We start from the raw sequence: 19,949 nt of genomic DNA, 5'->3' as shown, positions 1-19,949 counted from the left end.
TCAAAGCTTTAAAGGTTGTATCACATGTACGCGTTTCACTCAAAACTTTTTTCACAAATCACGTACGAGCTTTCCATTCATATTTTCAAATAGTAAACAATCATTTGTTAGTATTAATAAGTATTAAAACTTTCAACCAATAATATTGCGCCATTTGACACTCCAAGAGGATACGCTTTTATGAATGACAGATGAATTTTCATTCTTTTCAGTTTTTCCTAACCTATGAGCGTGGGGTTTAAACTTTTTTTGTGATTTCGCAATATTTTTGACATTTGTACATCAATTTAATAATTTCAGTAAGTATAAAAATTAATTTGTTTTAATATTTAAATTTTTAGATTTTATTGTTTTTATTAAAAATTCAGTGAAAGAAGCGGATGATTTCTCTTAACATAACCTAACTTTTTTGACATATAATTTAATTCAATAATGTTTAGTAAATAAACATTTCCGTAAAACAAATGTTTAATATCTTTTTCTATAATTAATATTTCTTGCGCTTCAACATTAATCAATTGTAAAAATGTTTTGAATTTAGATGTTTTAAATGTGCTTTGTAATGTTGTTTCAAAAATGGATACTTTGCTTTTATGTTTTGAAATATTAATTAATTTTCTATTTAATGTATTAATAGTTTTTTTCAATTTTAAAATTCGTAAATAAAAATATAAATCGAATATTGTTATTATTTTGTTGTTTAATAATAAAATTTATTTAAGGTACAAAAAAATAAGGAAAAATGGCAGATACAGCAACGGAGGGTGGTAAAATTGTAAAAATGGAAGTGGATTACAGCAGCAATTGCGACACAAAGATTCCAGAATGTAAAAAAATGGCTCGTGAAGGAAAAATGCACGATGCTCTGGATCAATTGTTGGCTCTTGAAAAATTAACTAGAACAGTAGGTTTTTAATTTAAAAAAAAAAAAATTTTAATGATGTATTTAATATTATCGAAAATTCTTTAAATTCTAAGAAAAATAAATACATAATGTATTTTATGGAAAATATATTTTAATTTCTTAGTAAAATATTTTTGATGGAAAAAAAATTTAATTCTAGGGTGCCGATATGGTTTCCACGTCTAGAGTACTTGTGGCAATCGTTGAAATTTGTTTGGAGGCAAAAAATTGGACAGCTCTCAATGAACACATAATACTTTTGTCGAAGAGACGCTCCCAATTAAAACAATCTGTAACAAAAATGGTGCAAGAATGCTGTACTTATGTAGATAAGACACCAGATAGAGAAACAATGATTAAACTCATAGAAACATTACGTTCGGTAACGGAAGGAAAGGTATAAATTTAAATAATTTAAATATTTATAATTAATTATAAAAACTTCTCGTCTTTATAATTAAATTGTGGATTATCTTTTTAAAATATTGAAATTATTTTCAAGATTTACGTAGAAGTTGAGAGAGCAAGACTTACTCATCGTTTAGCAAAACTTAAAGAAGAAGATGGAGATGTTTCAGAAGCAGCCAGAGTTATGTTAGAGTTACAGGTAATTAATAAAGAGTTTAAATAATAACAATAGTTTTCTCTAATTATTTTTTCAATAATATAATTGTGTAGAATTAAAATAAAAATTGGATGATTTCATTCATTTTTTTAGGTGGAGACTTACGGCAGTATGTCACGAAGAGAAAAGGCGTCTCTCATCTTGGAACAAATGCGTTTGTGTCTAATGAAGAAAGACTTCGTTCGAACACAAATTATCGCAAAGAAAATCAATGTCAAATTCTTCGAAGATGAAAATAATGAAGAGTCTCAAACTTTGAAATTGAAATACTACGAGTATGTTTATAATTTATTTATATATAATTAATTGTAGAATTTTCCTTTAAACTAATCGATTCGATATAATTATTTCAGTTTAATGATGGAATTAGCGCGTCACGAAGGATGGCATCTGGAACTTTGTCGTCATAATCGAGCCGTTTTGGAAACACCAGCTGTTCGCGATGATCCTGAAAAAAGACATACAGCTTTGTCACGTGCCGTTTTGTATCTTGTATTAGCACCACATGAACCAGAACAAGCAGATCTGACTCATAGATTACTCGCTGATAAACTTTTAGAAGAAGTGCCTATTTACAGGTAAGAACAATTTATAAAATAGCCAAACAAATGTTAATTATTAAACTTAATCAATATAATGTATTAAAAAAAACATGATTTATTTTTTAAGGGAATTACTTCGATTATTTGTCAATCCAGAACTCATTAAATGGTCAGGATTGTGTGAAATTTATGAACGAGATTTACGAGCAACTGAAGTTTTCACAGCTTCGACTGAAGAAGGACGTAAACGATGGGCCGATCTCAGGAATCGTGTTGTTGAACACGTAAGATCATTTTTTTCTTTTGTATAATTTTAAAAATTTTATAATCTTTTTTAATAGACAATTAAAAATCATAATTTCTATTCTACAGAATATTAGAATAATGGCGAAATATTACACAAAAATAACATTAACACGTATGGCTGAACTTTTGGATTTGCCTGTTGAGGAAACTGAAGCGTGCTTGTGTAATTTGGTGGAAACTGGTATAATTAGCGCTCGCACTGATCGTCCGGCAGGTGTTGTTCGATTTACTGGTACTCAAGAGCCGGCGGCACTTTTGGATGCATGGGCAGCATCTTTATCGAAACTCATGGGTCTTGTTAATCATACAACTCATCTTATCCATCAAGAAGAAATGCTCGCCGTTGCTCAGTCTTAATATTCCTTCTTTTTTTAAAAAAAAAAAAACAAAAATCTTTACTGCAATGGTCTTGTACACAATTCTTTTTATTATCTAGTTCTCTTAGATCTATGATGTATTTTACACGTATCACGTTATTTAATAAAAGGCAGATAAACAGTTTTCAAACGCTTATTATAATTTATAAAAATTATTCAATTCTAATTTCTTAACTTAAATTTAGTATTTCTTTCAATAATAAATCTAATAATGTATTTTAAATTATACATATTTTTATTATAATATATATTTATATATACAAAAACATCACATTAAATAGCCATAAAAATTAGATTTTTCGAAAAGATTCGCTCTGCAGTTTGCAAAAGAAACTATACCACATTTTGGCACCGCAACGCGAGATTTAATGACATTCTTTTTAAAATTGTGTTATCACAATTATTTACACAGTAAATTTGTAATCACTTCGACTTTTTTTCAAAGTAGGTAAACATCGAATAAACTTTATTCAAAAAAAAAGAAAGACAAAGAAATACAACTGTCTGATACAAAAAAAAGCAAAAAAAAAAAAAAAAAATAGATAATCTAACATTTATATTTCACTTGTACGTTATCTGTAGGTTTACAGCTCCTTCGAGAATAGCGTAATCTCTTTTCTTTTTCAAGCAAAAATTTTACAAAGACAATTTTTTTTCATTATAATCTATAATGGCACAAAATGAACTGTTGGTTAAAATGTATAACGCATAACGTCTAAGAAGTTTAATTCAAAATAAATTGTCACAATCTATTTATAATTAACTAATTAAACTAATTATTAATTATAATAACTAATTATATAATTATTTATTAATTATAAATAGAAAAAATTTAAATAATGAAGTACATTCATGCAATCGGTAAGTAGATTTAAAAATTTAACAATAAAAGAAAATTTGAAATAATGCTAAAAAATTATTTTTTTTATCAACAAGAGTTTGTGCGATTCTCGATGAATGTAACACACATAATTTTTGTTTGATTTAATACTGTCTGAACTCTTATCAGAAGTATAGGCATAAACAAGTCTTGCTATCTTCCCTCAATGATCTGTGTCTTAAACCTGCATTTCTTATTTAAGGCAACAGCAGTCTTAATTGTATACTATTTTATACAAAAATACGTTTTTTAAATTTTTTTTTGCTTAAAAAACTATCGGTTTGAGAAAATGTTCGGAAAACTCTAATCGATTTTATCATCACGCATTTGGAATTATATTATATATATACATACAGTCTTAACAACTATATATTATTTTTGTCGATTGACAATAATGACGACATGTGACACTGTTTTGTAGTTCAACATTCAATAAAACTGATGTTTAGCGCTAAAACATGACTTGATGTTTGATATTATTTCAAATCTTTGGAGACAGAAAATCGAAAATATCTTGCAAAATTTATATAATAGGTAACAAATAATAGAATACAGTAAAAAAATTTCTGCATTTTCAAATGTTAAATATTAATATTCACATATTTATTTAACAATAATATTTTAATATTTGTGTGTTTGATAAAATATGATAGTAATTAAATAATTACAAATTATTATTGTCCACGACAAAATCGTGTCACATGTGGTTATTTTAAATTAACTAAGAATGATTACTTATATATTTTTCGGTAATTCGTAGTACAATACGCAATCAAGTTCCTAAAATCACGAAAAATAGATTATTATTATTATTATTATTATTTGTAGAGTATGCGAGTTTTTTTTAAGTCATAACACTTAATCCCAAATATAAAGCATTTGGGTAATAATAATATTATTCTTTTTTAATATCGAACAATGTAACATTTTCGAATACTTTAAAAATCTGTATTTTTATAATTTAAAATTCGTCGCAAAAAACATGTTTTTAAACATCTTAACTGTATGATGAAAAATAAAATAAATATAAATTTAATTGTACTTTATAAGTATTGAACATTCATTTTTTTGCGTTGTTTTTGAAATTGATATTGTTGTAAAATACATTTTGTTTGATTACAGTTACAATTTCTGATTAAAGTTGAAATGCTGACGAATAAATGAAATTCGTTGAAAAACGATTTAAAAAGGTGCAAAAGAATTATATTCAGAATGATAAAATTGACAATTTCCTATTTCAAATAAAATTGAATAAGAAAAAAATACTTGATAAATTCGTAACTTACATACTTATTATTATTCAATCAAATATTTACTTAGTTCAAATAATTTTGTTTTTTCATCTGTTTTTTTTCCAAGTGAATGAAATCGTTATAATACACCAGTAAATAAACAGTCGATAAATTTGTTCTCATTCGTTAACAATTAGCACCACTTCGATTTGGTATGACATAATTACTTTAATGTTTAGAGGCTTGGTTTCCTGACTTTTTTTCCGGTGCGAATATATAAATCTGCGACATAAAAAATACAAGTTTTTCACAACCTTCCATGAAAAATAATATTTTAACAATCGTTCTGTAAAAATCTTGTCAATTATTGTTATTAACATTAGGTAAAGAATGTTACAGGTGAACCACCTTGAAAGTCCTTCACATTTCGATAATAAGATTTTAAGTAACTTCTATTGTATTTTAAGCTAAACGAAAATATGCATACTTAGTTTCTTTATGCTTTCAAGTGAATTGTGCTTGTGTATAATAGTGCAATGTTAGCAAATGCACATTTTAACAGAAATATATATAATAAAAAAAAAAATGGTATTACACTTTTAATCTCATCTCTCACGTGTACAATATAAAATAATATAAAATCTATATATTCCCATTTAATAATTGATTCAGTACTTATAATATATATATATCTATGGAGGTCAATGAATGAAATAATAATGATACTAGTTTTTAAAATGCTATTAAAGCAATGGGCACAATCTTTTGATTAAGAAAAACCATTTTAAGTAATTCTATTTTTATTCGATCAATAAGATCAATAAAAAGGAATTTTAAACTGCAACTCTTAACAAATTGTTCAATTTATAAATTTGTCTTTGTACTTATCTTAATCGTTAAGTAAAATGTGATGTTCAGATGTTAAAATTCGCTCTTTCTTTTTTCAATATTTTCGTATTGTTTTTTTGTACTGAGACAACTAATCGTTAATTACAAAATTCAACGATTCTAGTTTTTGTTTTTTCACTATGTATTTAAAAATATTATATACTCTTCCTTTTTTTGTCTTTCTAGCCATAAATAAGCAGACTATTTAGAGTTAATTTCTGACTTGACTTATTACAGTCTCATTAAAATGATAAATGTGTATTAGTAAATTTTGAAAAACGATGTTCTTTTACTGTTTTATGGCTTCATTCTTGTGGTCTCACCCACTTCATCTGCACAGCCCAGAGTTGCACAACTCTCAAGTTTCGCATCTGTTAACACAATAAGCAACAAAACATATTCACTATCAATTTATAAATTTTTAATTTGAAAACAATGGAGAATAATAATTGTTACTAGCCCTAAAAATATATTTAAAATATATTTAAAAAGTATTTAAACATTAAAAAAATAGAGAAGAATAAATCAAATATTACGTCATTCAATATAAAAAGATTGTAAATGTTATCTGCATTTTCAAAAACATGAATTTTTACATGACTATCAAAAAATTAATTAAAAATTTAAAGACTCTTTAAACTTAGAATATGATTCATAACTTTATGCCTAACTGTCAAGAATAAATTTTGATTTAAAATGCTTATAGAATTTAAAAAAGGAAATTTAATACATAACAATCAATTTAAGTGGACGCAATAAAAACCAATTCACGTAACATTGGTCTATACAGCAATAAGAGTTTTTAGAATTATTTTTTTTCCTTTATAAAATGAACATTATTTTTGTCTCTTCGAAATATAAGATTAATTTTTCTATATTTTCAAAAATTAAAATTATTTACCTTAAAGGAAAAAAGAGATAATTTATTAATTTAACAAATTTATTTTCGTTTTAACATTTAAAAAGAAAATTATTATTTACATTGCCTACTTTATTTTATTTAAAAGAAGAGTTGTAAAAATAGAAAACAGTCATAAAATTATTAGAAAAATTAATTTTATGTTAATAAGATATATCGAGTCAAGAGTGATGTTAAATAGAAGAATATTAATGTTAATGAATCATTTCTAATAATTTTATGAATCTTCTATTATAAAAAAATGCTCACAGTGACTCATGTTATTATTATTATTAACATTGCGGACAATGAAAAGAAAAAAAACAATTCAACAAAAAGTACTGATGTTTTGTAATTCATCACAAAGTTAAATTATTAAAAATTGTATATAATTAAAATAATTGTACTATTTTGCGGAAATTAACAACTTCCTCACCATGAACTCCGGCTTGCTGCAATAGTGCAATGGCTTCTGCGTACGAAGGGGGTGGAAGATCACTGGGTCCTTGACCTTGTGTTATTACATCATACGAAGGTGGACCAGGTGTGCCTGAACTGGATCCACTCATCCCTTGTGCACCGGCTAATTCTTGTAAATGCTAAATAAATTTAAAGTCTTAATAACCACAGGCTTTTGATTTTTAGAACATTTTTTATTTCTTTTAATAAATATTTTGATGAAAATTTTTTATAATTTATAATAATTAATATTATTTCCAAGAAATAAATAAGTGCTTTTTTCGTAAAAACGTTGATTACTTTCCAATATGTATTTGAATTTTTTTTTATCTCAACCATTTGCATAGAATTTTGAATTTTAAATTAAAATAACAGTATATCTTCTCAATTAGAATAACGATAAAAATAATAACTTAATAACCAATGCTTTGAAAATTATTACAAGTCTTGTGACAGAATTTTTTAACCTTGTTAATTTGTTGCAAATACAATTAGTATTTAATAAAAATTGTCAAGGCTTTTGGTAAAAAATGTATGATAACAACAATAATAACATTAAGTATAAAATTATTAATAATAAATAAAAACATAAATAAAAGTCTAAAAAAGTAAAATTTTTCTGAATATAAATCAACTTTCGGATTCCATTTCAAGAAATAAAAATTAAATAAAGAGAAATAAAATTTGTTACAGCTATAGATTAAATTAATGGAACAGTGAAAAAAGAATAAATAAAATAAAATTAATTACTACTATGCATATAAATTAAATCTTACAGAAAATTACTTTCTACTCTGCATTACATTTTCCTTCACTTAAATGTTTCACTTCTAATTTAATTATTTCACTAAAAATTTATTTTTATTTATTTAATTTTTTAAAATTTCTTTTGACGTAAAAAAACAAAGTATTATTTTAGTTACAAAATTGAAACAATAATTAAAATGTACGTAATTTAATATAAGTGTACAATTATTCATCAATATAATTATTTTTTTGATAATCGATTGAATGTTTTTACTGTAAAATTATTATTAATTATATCGTTTATTTAATGTTCGAAACCTCCAACATACCAGAACTTCAAGTGCATTATAATCGCTAATAAGAACGTATCACTTATTTACGTAAATAGGTAATTGCGATTAAGATAAAAGAATACTTATTACTGAATAGTATATATTTTTAAATAAAATTATTAAATACGTTCAACACTAATCAGTACAAAAAATGATTATATTTTTAAACATTTTTAAATATTCAATGAAATGTTTATTAAAATTTCTAAAAGTTGAAATAAAATTTTTAAAAATATAATTGAATTAAAAACAATTCCGTTTTAATAGAATTTTCAACAAAAAATAAATTTTTTAATTTAATATTTAATTTAACGAATTAAAAATTAACTCTTCTGCGAACATTTAAATTTGTATAAAACGGGTTCAGTCGAATTTTAATCGAGACAACAAAGAAAGAACGAATTAATGAAGTTTATTTATTTCGAGCACGTTTTTAATTCCTATAAAGCAACGGAGAATTATTCGAACATGCGAAAGAGCAGAGTATCTGCATTTTGATAAGCAATATCAGCTGACTTTAATAATCATCGATAAAGTTGGATTTGCTACTTGTCATAAGTTTTGTGACAATATTATATACGTACAGGTATATGTGAAAAGGTCAAGGTTACTTACTCGGAATAGTTGTCTCTGATGGAAGATCATTTGTATCACAGACTTCCTTCTGAGGTAGAGCATACATTTCACGGCCACCATCAGCCCGGAACAAATAAAAATTGGGCCGACAAACCACATGTGATCGAAATTGGAGAAAACATGTCCTTCGGCAACATCACCGAGAGCCAAAATTGTGATCGCTGTGCCGACCGTGAACAAGACCACACTCAATGCTAAATAACTGTAACTCGTGCAGTCGCATACACCGAAGGTCGACGGTTCCTCATATCGCTCTTCTATTTGGCGTAACCTGTTTGAAAGGAAAGGACTGTCGAAAACCGTAGCCATATTTCCACGCCTCCAGCCATACGAACTTTCAACACCGTTTTCCCTCAACTACAATTGTTCACTAATCGGAAGTCAACATTGCGATAAATATAAGTCTAACGATCCTAACTGGTCATGATCAGCAGTAAACGCTTCTGCGTTCAGCTCCGTCTTTTCCACTTCTGAGCGTTGACAAAATGATGATCATGATACACACACACATAAACATGAACACTGTATCTATACCAATTTATACTCATTATTCAAACTTATTAAATTTTAGCTTCTTTTCTCTAACCATTGCTTTTTAAAGGTTTATTTTAATTATGTACTTTGTCGACGAATATATTTTTGTAGATAATATAAGTATAAACTGAAATAAAACTTAAAAGTTAGATGTTTAAAATTTGCAAACGAAATTTTTAGGTTAAGTTAACCGGTGTATACTCACATAAATCTCAGGATTTACTTTCCTCTACATTTAATTTAATAGACAATTTATTTTCTTTGGAATTTCATGAATCATTTTCATTTTATTTTGTTTCTTTATGTGTATATAAAACTATATAAAAATTACAAAATATTTTGCAATATTTTGACAGATTTTAAACACGGCTGTAATGATCACTATTTGCGCAAGCGTCGTAATTGCAGGGTGAAGTAGGTAGAATTACTTTAGGTAAATGTGGTAACTTTACGTAAGTTGCCTAGGCGGCATAATTTAAAATATTTACCATTTCTACAAAAAATGTATCTATTGCAATAAGAATAAATAAAATTTAGTTTTAATTATTGCATTCATTCATTTAATGTTTTAGTTTACATTGAAACTGTGACATAAAATAAATATTTTTAAAAATTTCAAAAACAGGATATAAATAATTTAAAATTAAAATTCCCGCGACAAGTTTTTTCTACAATTTCTAACAATTTACAAATGTCGTCTGCTTTGTTTACATAACCAAAATGTTTATTCTAATTTAAAATGCTTTTAATAAACAAGTGACTGTTTAATAATAATACATTGTTTATATAAATAATACTTTCTTTTATTAAACATTATAATTCTAAAAGAAATTTAAGTATTACATTGTGTTACGGAAAATTACGTTAGATTTCTAACGAAATTTACCCATAAAATAGAATGAGACAATAATTTTCAATAGTTGGTCGGTCTTGTCAAGAGAGAGTTTTGTAAAAACCGGTGAACGCCGGCTTTAGTCATTCTTTTTTATTCATTCGTAATTTAGATCTCGTGGCTAGAAGTTGTAATCTTCTGCAGATTATTTAATAATTTCATTGGGAATTACAGGTATTTCTTTCTATTAAAACTATTTTATCAAACGATCACACCCTTATTGTTTTCACTGCTAATAATTTTTGTCAAATTATTCAAGTTTTCCATCATGTTACATGACTTTTACAGCCCTCTAAAATTATATCCGTCAGCCATTTCTTTCATCGTATAACGGTTTTTCGAACAAAGAAAAAATAAAGGTCCTGAACCTTACTCCAAAGCGTCCCTCAAGATTCATCTTACGTAATTTTAATATGTGACCTTGATATAAATAGTTTCCATCCATTTTCATTCCCCTATATGAATTTTATTTTATATCTAATTATTTTCCAGATTTTATCATTTGAAGGTCAATAACTAATTCATTTGGAATTACGCTTTTCAAAACCATTAGAATAATGTATACTTTTTATATGATTGTATCACGTTTCTTGGTAACAATTACACACAGCAATTTTCAATTGTAGGAAAATTTATATATATACACTCAAATGTTTTAGTGTTCAAATTTTACAACAATAGTCAATAAAATATTCAAATTTCAATGTTATTTTAAAATAAAACAAAAAAGTTGATTCCAATTATACACAGTATAAAATATTTAGATATAACACTCTTATAAAGAACATTATAATTTTAAAAAGAATATACATTATTCAATGTTGAAGTTATTATTACGTATTTTATACAATTAAAATATGTCTTAATGACTTCGATAAAAATTGTCAATTTTATCCTTTTTTATGAAATAATTAATTATAATTTTTATTATTCGTATTCTTATAACATAATTTATTTTGTTATTTATTGATTTTTTACCTTAGGAGTTAAACTTTTTGTTACTAACTTTTGTACATTATGTGGAATTAAAAACAGTGGAAAAATGCTGAATTATTGTTCTTTTACAATTCTAGAAAAATGAAAGAAACATGAATATTCATATATTGGTATGCATTAATTTTTAAAATTCACTTTCCTTCGATATTTGAATATATAATTTGCATTCTACTTTGATTACTTCTAACCTTTTATTTTATGTAATATTTCTTATAATTTAACATTTTTAATAAACAATTATCAGACTACAATTAAATTTGTTAAATTGAATTTTTAAATAAAAAAATAATTTCATTAGATTTTATATAATAATATATTAAGAAGATTAGATCAAGTTAATAATAAGCTGTTAATTTAGCTCACAGTAATCAAGAAACAAATTACGGAAACGAATACATAGTTTACTTATTCTTAATTTTCAAGTTCATCTGATATTAAATAATGATCTAATATTGTTATCAGTCATTGTGCACACATTCATATGGCGATTGATAATGAAATATTCCCGAGTTTCTCGTCATTCTTTATCATAATAAATTCGATTATCTATAAAACATTAATGTATGTCGATTAGAATTTTTGAAATGTATGCATAATTCATCAGAATTTATTTCCCTCTTTGGTATTTATCGAAGAAAAAATTAATTCTTCAAACATTTAAATGATCATCAAGAAATTTACTCTATGTATACAATCCCCGACCTATATTTCAACTTATTACTATTTTCAAAGCATTGAAAACCATTCACTTCAAGTTTTTCTTAACAGGGTCATTTTATGAATAAATAAAGAATCCTAAAGTTTAAATACAATAAATAAATAAATTAGTAAATATAAAATAGAGTAAATTAGCTTTTTTTGATTAAGGTCGTGTGATTGTTATGATTCTTAAAAAATTAATTAACTTATAATTAACGTTCTTCTCAGATAAAATCATTCACAATGCCAGTTCCCGCAATTCAAAAGCCAGCCCCATGTTTCAAAGGAATGGCAGTTGTTGATGGACAATTCAAGGAGATTTCTCTTTCCCAATACAAGGGCAAATACGTCATTCTATTTTTCTACCCTCTTGATTTGTAAGTATAAAATTGAACAAAAATTTCTCTGAAATAAACAAAAAAAAATTACAAATTTTCTCTTTAATGAATGTATTTAATGTTTATTTTAGCACCTTTGTCTGTCCAACGGAAATCATCGCATTCTCCGATCGTGCCCAAGAATTTCGCGATATCGGATGTGAATTGATTGCAGCTTCAACTGACTCGCATTTCTCTCATCTCGCGTGGGTCAATACAGCCCGTAAAGAAGGAGGTCTTGGTGTAATGAACATTCCCCTTCTCGCTGACAAGAGTTGTAAAATTGCTCGCGACTATGGAGTTCTTGATGAAGAGAGTGGAATCCCTTTTCGGGGACTTTTCATTATCGATGATAAGCAGAATTTAAGACAAATTACAATCAATGATCTTCCAGTCGGAAGGTATATATATATATTAAATTTCTTATTATTTTAGAAAATATATTCTTTCGTTTGTATCTTTCGCGACCTTGTTTTTGTTAACATTGTTTAATGTACCGCACTTCCTTGCTTTCTAAATTATATTTCAGAATTGGAAGTTTCGCTTTTATGTGACGATTTCTGCTTGCTATTATTAACGCTTAATTAGATTTTCTTTTAATATGTTTTTTATTTTAGATCTGTCGATGAAACCTTGCGTCTAGTTCAAGCATTCCAATTCACTGATAAACATGGAGAAGTATGTCCAGCTAATTGGAAACCAGGAAAGAAATCCATGAAACCTGACGTTAAAGGATCAAAAGAATACTTTGAAAGTGCTTAAAATGCCTTTAAATTTAGTGATCATATCTTATACAAATATACAGGTTAGCCACAAGTAAGGAAAAGTTAAGGAAAAAAAATTAACAGATACAAATTTGTTATTTTGCAGGGTAATTGGTCTTTCCACCTATTTTCAAGAAAAAAAGTATTGTGATCCCTGCTCTAGTAAAAACAGTAAAATACAGTAGGAAAACACATTTTTATAACTTCAAATTATTAGATTTGTATTAAAATTTATTAGTTTTAATACAAATTTTTAATGTTAGGTAAATTTAAATTTTTATTCTTGTGGCAAGCCTAATATATCATAACGTTTGTTAGTACAAATAGATAAGTTCAAAAGAACTTTTAAGTTTTTAGCAAAAAGAAAAAATAAGAAATCGCCTATTTGTGTACTGCAATATTTTTCAATATTGATATTTTCATTTTTTCTCCGTCTCTTAATAAACATTGGTCTTTTGTAATAAATATTACACATATGACTTTTTTATATTGTCAAACATTCCTTTATCTTGAAGCGCACCAGTTGTCAAATTAGATTTAAATATATCCCAAGTGGTTTTTTTATTAAAGAAACATGAGAAATAATTGTTCTGTGTATTGATTACAGAATAATTAATTACACGGAAGAAAAAAATTTACATTTTTATCGTGTTCTCGTAACGTATAAGATTATACAAGGTCAGGAAAAGCTTTGATTGCGACGCGGGTCTCATTAAGAAACGATATAATTATATTCTTAAGGCATTCGTGCCCGTTGTGTTACGTAATCCATTGAAACACATTTAAAATTCCGCATTTCTAAATTTCAGTTGAATATAGGAAAAGATGGGAAAATTTTCTATCCCAAGAATTTGTCTTTTAGAAAAAAAATAAATTTTTTTACAATAAACAAAATATTTTTAATTTTAACAAAAATAAAAGACAATTGAAATAAATATCTATTATAATTCTACAAGAATTTATTTTTGAATATTAATGAATTATAAATTTTAAATTGTAAATTAAAAAAATAATAATTATTATTGTCTTTATGGAAAATTCGTTTTAACTTTTGTTTCAAATTGTCTGAACTTATGCAATTTTGGAATTTTTTACTTAACCTTTTGGATAATTTCGATTTTTAAATAAACTTCAGGGAAAAAATATGTCGGAAGAATATGAATCAATTATTTTGAAAACAGGTAATAATTTTTTAATAATTCCACGGAGATTCAAAAGTGAAAAGAAATTTTCAAAAAAATCTCAAAATTTGGAAAATGTTCTTCTTTTTGTACTAATATGTATTTTTTTCTAGGGTGGGGTTTATTTACCTACTTCATTATCAGTTTGTGTGGTTTTTGCACAATGGCAGAAGCTGGTGCTTCGCTAATTATTTTATTAGTTGCTCCCTTACTCGCCTGCGATCTTAATTATCACAAAGATGATATAATGACAATGAATGCGACTTCGTCTCTTGGTAATTAACTATTTATTAATTTTAAAATAATTTACATACTAAAATTATAGGAATGGAAAATAATACTAATTAGATGTGATATAATAAAATTCTTTTTAGGAATGGCATTTGGTGGATTATTATTTGGTGTTTTAATTGACACACTTGGACGAAGAGAAACATTTTCCGTGACAATGATCGTTATATTTTGTGGTACTATGGGTCTTTCCTTTGCTCAGAGTTTCTTTTTAATTAATTTGGCGGTTTTTGTCATCGGGATCGGGTATGTTACCTTTTCTTATACTCAAATCATTCGATTTTAATTAATTAATCAATTTGATTGTAGTCGTTAAATTAAATTTAACTATTGTTTTACAATTTTTATTTGTAAAATAATTCATAGTTTTAATAATGAAACACAAAGTAGAGTAAAATTACTATTTCATAGTTATGAAAATTGAATAAACAGTAGTTAAACTGTAGTTATTGAAATATTTGTCATTATTATTTATAATGCAATCTATTTGAAGACAATTTTGCACAGAGTAGCAGGTAACAATGCAGTGATAAGAATCTATATAATTGAATTTTTACCATCGAGAAAGCGAGGATCTTGTCTTGCAGTGATTGATTTTTTATGGATCGTTGGTTATTTAACTTCTTTGGGTAAGAAATAAAAATGATAAAAAACAGTATTGTCTTTAATTATGATCATTGTAGATATTTAAAATGAGTGTCAATAATAAATTGAATTGAATTATAAATATAGGAATGCTTTGGGGTTTGATACCGTCAGTGATAAAAATGCAAGAACAAGAATGGAGACCAAGTTCATGGCGTGTTTTAGTAGGATTAGGAGCTGTTCCTGCTTTATTAGGATCTTGCGCAATTAGCCTCTTACCATCAAGTCCTCGATATCTTCTTTATAGACGTCAACCTGAACGAGCGCTTGCAGTTCTCAGACAAATTTATGCAATTAATTTTTCCAAACACGCTGATAAATTTGAAGTATGATAATATTTATTTAAAATACAAATAATTAATTATTAGTTATCATTTAATAAAAAATTTAATTAAAACAATTTCATTACAGGTTTCAAACATTGAAGGATGTATACAACCAGATGATGATGATGATGATGAATCAGAGGAAATTCAAACTCTCAAGAAAATTGTTTGCAAATGTTTTTTAAAAAATCGACAACGAGTACAGAAAATATTCACTCTGCCTTATTTGCGAATCAGTCTTTTAAGCATTGTTGCCTGTTGCCTTCAATTTCCAGGGTTTTTATTATACATTTAATTTTTATTTTGAATTTTCTTTCTTTCTTTATTTATTGAAATTTTTTCATATAATTTCTTAAATAGAAATTAAATTATTTTAATTTCTTAAATGGAAATTTAATGTTTTATTTGTTTTTTTAATGGATTTTGATACTTCGCATAAAAATAATATAAAATATTAAAATAATGATAGTTTTAATATTTAAGAGTTTTTTTTTGCATTTCAGGAAGAAAATGACAATTTTCTTTAAACAAAATGCAGTCTAAAAATATTTTATAGACATAATATCTTTACAGTTTATTTTCATCTCTGGGCACTATAAGCTGAAGCTTTACGTCTTCGTTGTTGCCAAGTGCAACAACTCAAAAGATAAACATGGATAAAGTTGTACAATGAATTTATGTGAAAATCTTTAATATGATATTTGAGAATTTGTATTAGCATAGATGATAAATTTCAGGAAGTAGACAGTATTTTAAAATGATAGACATTACCTTCATAAAATCTCGTTCAATGTCGATTTCTTCTAAACTGAAAACATTAATTTTAAGGGGAGGGACCGCTGAAATTTTAACACATCAAAATTAAAGCTGTTTAAGGGTGGTCAATTTTTTTCTGACAATATTAATTATTTAAATGTATAATATATCATGAAAAATTGAAAAACTATAAATTTGTTAATAATTTTTAAAATCAAATTAAAAATTCTCGAAAATTTAAAATTTAAACTTCTCTCACAATTTTAATTATTTTTGACTGCCGATTTTTTTATACGCTTGTTTCATGATTCTAAACAATCAAGCGTATGGATTTTGAAAAATTTCAATTTTTTCAAAAAATGAAAATTTTGAAAAATAAAAATATTTGTAAAATTGTTAAAAATTACCTTTTGTTGTTTTTCTCAGTAGAATAAGATTTTTGGTTGAAAAAAAAATGTTGAAAAAAATTATTACACCTAAACAAGATCAATTTTGATTGCTTTCAATTTTAGTGGTAATTTTGAAAAAATTCAACTACTTCCACAATTTTCATTATTTTTTATTGTTGAATTTTTTTTACGCTTTTTTCACGATTTTAAACAATCAATCGTATGGAATTTAAAGAAATTTAATTTTTCCAAAAAATAAATTTTCTAAAATGGCTAAAAAAATTTTTTTTTGAAATTTTAATAATTTATAATAATTTTGGATCCTAAATTATGCCAGAAAAAAAATTGACACTCTTTAACAATAATAACTTTAGTAGGCTGAAATTTCACCGGTCCCTCCCCTTAATAGTTATTTCATAAAATAAAAAAATTATGTAATTAGCAATGACAATTTTTCTAATTATATGTATATTTAATGATCCTTTTTTTCATGATCGTGATAAAAAATGACAAGACATTATTATAAATTTAAACAAATGAATAATTAATAAAAATAAGATTTTAAACAATAATAACTATTTTCTAAATAATGGAAAGTCCTTAATTCAAATTCAAAATGGTTAAATAAACAAATAATAACTATTGTAATTAAAATATAGTGATAGTTAATTTGTATTATTTAAAATAATTTTTATAAATATGAAAGTTTCTAATTTTCAGATTCATTTGGCTGGCTTTATGGAACATGAAAGTTTTGAACGACACTCAAAATTTGAATGAATTTTCTCTTTTGATGAATAACAACACTTGTATTTCAAATTCGGGTTCTGTCGCTATGACCTTCTTCAATACCTGCCATCAGGAAAATAATGAACATCTCCAAACTTTTTCACTTTTATCATTGAGTTTCACACTCAGTGAACTTTTTCTCATATTTGCTGTCGACAAATTTGGCCGACGATTATTTCTGAGTAACATTTTTCAAAATTTTACGATCTAATTGAATTTCCAATTACTTTAATTAATTCATAACGTATTTCGAATTAATAATTACAAATTAAATATTCATTATATTACAATATTTAAAAATAAATTTTTTATTTGTTAAATTATTAATTAATAAATGGAGCTTTTTCACAGTATCTTCGGGATTAATCGGAAGTATGGCAATGATAACCTTTACTTTTGTGACTAGTCACGTTATCAGGATTGTTTTATCCGTCGCTATTTTATCAGCTTTTGCCGTAAGCTACACGACAGTGACATTATTCTTACTGGAAAACTATCCCACCGCCTTGAGGTGTGTCTTAGATGTGAATTATTTTTAGAAGAACTTAATGAAGATATATAGATATATATGAGAGTCAATTATATTAGAGTAGTCGAAAGACATTTTAAGGCTGTTCTAATTTTAGAAATTGGAAAAAAGATAACTTTATTTGTAATTACGTTATATTATTTGATTTAGAGGCACGATTATTGGTTTCGCAAGAATTCTTCCACACCTGGTTGGATTCTTCATGAAATCTTTTATGAAGTTACCCTGTTTAATGACACTTTACATTGCATCTGGCATAATGATAGGTTGGTAAGACTCCACTTTTAGCGGCTTGCTATATTTAAGATTGAAAATATCTCCATCTTCTACACCAGCAAAATTCCTTACGTTTATCGGAATTAATGACAATTTTATTTATTTACTATATCACGTTTGCAAAAATTGTAAATTATATTTTATTTTTATATTATTACATTTATTATATATTTTGCCACAAATCAAATAATTTTAATAGCATTTGTTGAAATCATTAACGAAATTTAATTTATAGTTTATAAAATAAAAAATATTGATTTTAATTTCAAAAAGAAATTGAAATTTTAATTTTAATTGCAAAATACTTTTTTCCAGGTACTGTGATTACGACGCTTCCTATTCCCGATTTGACAAATGCTCCATTACAAGAGTAATGATGTTTTAACTGTTTCAAACCGCGAGGAAATATTTTTTATCTATGGAAGTAAAGCGAAAAAAGTCAAAAAACCCATTTTGTATGTCCAGTCCCGAGTCGAAGTTGAATCTGAAAGCGGAGGCGGTTTTAAACGGTATAGAAGACTGAAATAAACAGATTAATAACTTTAAATAAGAATATAGTGGGCTCGTCTGCAGAGAGTAGTGGCCTATTTAAAAATTTATTATGTGAAATTCATTCAAATTATATATTTTTATTGTTGGAAAAATTGAATGATCATTTTCAATTTTACAATTTTTCAAATTCAAGTGGTGAACATTAAGATTACCAGTTTGTAAATCATAAAATTTTGTTCACATACTTTTTTTATTGCATTATTTATTTATGTATTTATTTTAATTAAATTTTAACTATTAAATTCATTAGTTCCATATTTCTTTAGTTTTTCATTATTTTAAAAAAATGTTCAAATATTTATTATTTAACTTCATGCGAATAATTATTTCTGATTTTCTTGTATTAATTAATTTTTTCTAATTCATGGAAGATAATAATTTGTCAATGAGTTTCAGAGCTTCAATTCAATGGCTTTCTTTATATATATTGAGATAAGTGGAGTTTTTCTTCGAATGCTGGTTGTATTGGCTTCATTCATAATTTGAAACTGGCCTGAACCTTGGCTTAGCTTCAAGTCGACGTTCGTGGTGGTAACAAAGTTCGAACGCAACTGGCGCAGCTTTCGACGTTCGGTATATTATAAGTTCTTAACTCGTTGCAAGATCAAACCTTGCACGCCATAATTAGGAAATGAGTATATGTGCTTCTTTTAGCCCTTAACTGACCTCCATTCTAGGAACTTAAAAATAATCGCTCTCCATATTCGCAATTCATTTCTATATAATTTGTTTTTTTTTAAATTTATACTTTAATCCCTTTTAAATTGTTAATTGAATCGAAAATTTCGAAAAAACAATTTTTCACATATATTTATTTAAAAAATATTCTACTCGATAAATAAATAAATCATTAGAAAGTTTTGTCAATAGTGAAGAAATTCCTTGAACTTGAATTTAAAAATTGCTTGCGAAATATTTTAAATATCTAACATTTTATTTATTTATTTTTCATATAGATGGAATAATGCGTATACTGTAAATTTAGAATATATGCCAACTGGTTGATGGATAGAATTTACGAAAGTTTATTTAGAAATGTCAAAGTTTGTTTAGTTAACTTTCTCAAAAAAAAGTGAAGTGTTTGACTTAAAGCACTTTTGCTTTCAACAGTTCATATGCTCTCTGTG

At 25.8% G+C, this 19,949-nt stretch overlaps 4 protein-coding genes across 6 annotated transcripts; 3 read left to right on the top strand and 1 right to left on the bottom strand.

Annotated features, from left to right (window-relative positions):
* Positions 1–133: 133 nt before the first annotated feature.
* On the top strand, positions 134–2,878 carry LOC127281498 (26S proteasome non-ATPase regulatory subunit 12). The gene is made up of 8 exons (XM_051305220.1): positions 134–299; positions 723–904; positions 1,065–1,301; positions 1,407–1,511; positions 1,623–1,804; positions 1,883–2,107; positions 2,199–2,355; positions 2,444–2,878. The coding sequence occupies exons 2-8, from the start codon at positions 743–745 to the stop codon at positions 2,732–2,734; spliced, it is 1,359 nt and encodes a 452-aa protein (XP_051161177.1). The 5' UTR covers positions 134–299; positions 723–742; the 3' UTR covers positions 2,735–2,878.
* Positions 2,879–2,968: 90 nt separating this feature from the next.
* On the bottom strand, positions 2,969–9,749 carry LOC127281505 (uncharacterized). Of its 2 annotated transcripts, none has more exons than XM_051305235.1 (4): positions 9,566–9,749; positions 8,806–9,498; positions 7,089–7,251; positions 2,969–6,125 (listed from the first exon to the last, which is right to left on the bottom strand). In XM_051305235.1, exons 2-4 carry the CDS (start codon positions 9,133–9,135, stop codon positions 6,052–6,054), a joined length of 567 nt encoding a protein of 188 aa, XP_051161192.1. In that variant the 5' UTR covers positions 9,136–9,498; positions 9,566–9,749; the 3' UTR covers positions 2,969–6,051. The 2 variants fall into 2 exon arrangements, with proteins under 2 accessions (XP_051161192.1, XP_051161185.1); XM_051305228.1 differs by having other exon boundaries at positions 8,806–9,487.
* A 510-nt stretch (positions 9,750–10,259) lies between these two features.
* LOC127278631 (peroxiredoxin 1) lies at positions 10,260–13,558 on the top strand. The gene is made up of 4 exons (XM_051300433.1): positions 10,260–10,426; positions 12,176–12,324; positions 12,417–12,725; positions 12,942–13,558. Exons 2-4 carry the CDS (start codon positions 12,191–12,193, stop codon positions 13,084–13,086), a joined length of 588 nt encoding a protein of 195 aa, XP_051156390.1. The 5' UTR covers positions 10,260–10,426; positions 12,176–12,190; the 3' UTR covers positions 13,087–13,558.
* Positions 13,559–14,136: 578 nt separating this feature from the next.
* On the top strand, positions 14,137–19,632 carry LOC127281462 (synaptic vesicle glycoprotein 2C-like). 2 transcript variants are annotated; one of them, XR_007843018.1, is made up of 11 exons: positions 14,137–14,269; positions 14,383–14,544; positions 14,644–14,806; positions 15,068–15,189; positions 15,293–15,531; positions 15,617–15,807; positions 17,397–17,647; positions 17,817–17,976; positions 18,145–18,260; positions 18,586–18,779; positions 19,219–19,632. XR_007843018.1 is itself a non-coding variant. In XM_051305184.1 (10 exons), the coding sequence occupies exons 1-10, from the start codon at positions 14,233–14,235 to the stop codon at positions 18,642–18,644; spliced, it is 1,500 nt and encodes a 499-aa protein (XP_051161141.1). In that variant the 5' UTR covers positions 14,137–14,232; the 3' UTR covers positions 18,645–19,008. The 2 variants fall into 2 exon arrangements, 1 of the variants encoding a protein (XP_051161141.1); XM_051305184.1 differs by lacking the exon at positions 19,219–19,632 and having other exon boundaries at positions 18,586–19,008.
* The last annotated feature ends 317 nt before the right edge of the window (positions 19,633–19,949 follow it).

The sequence above is a fragment of the Leptopilina boulardi genome, unplaced genomic scaffold (genome assembly GCF_019393585.1).
Source record: "Leptopilina boulardi isolate dan_hultmark-lab unplaced genomic scaffold, ZJU_Lbou_2.1 LbouV2_112, whole genome shotgun sequence".
Classification (NCBI taxonomy): domain Eukaryota; kingdom Metazoa; phylum Arthropoda; class Insecta; order Hymenoptera; family Figitidae; genus Leptopilina; species Leptopilina boulardi.
This window is presented reverse-complemented; position numbering and strand designations above follow the sequence as displayed.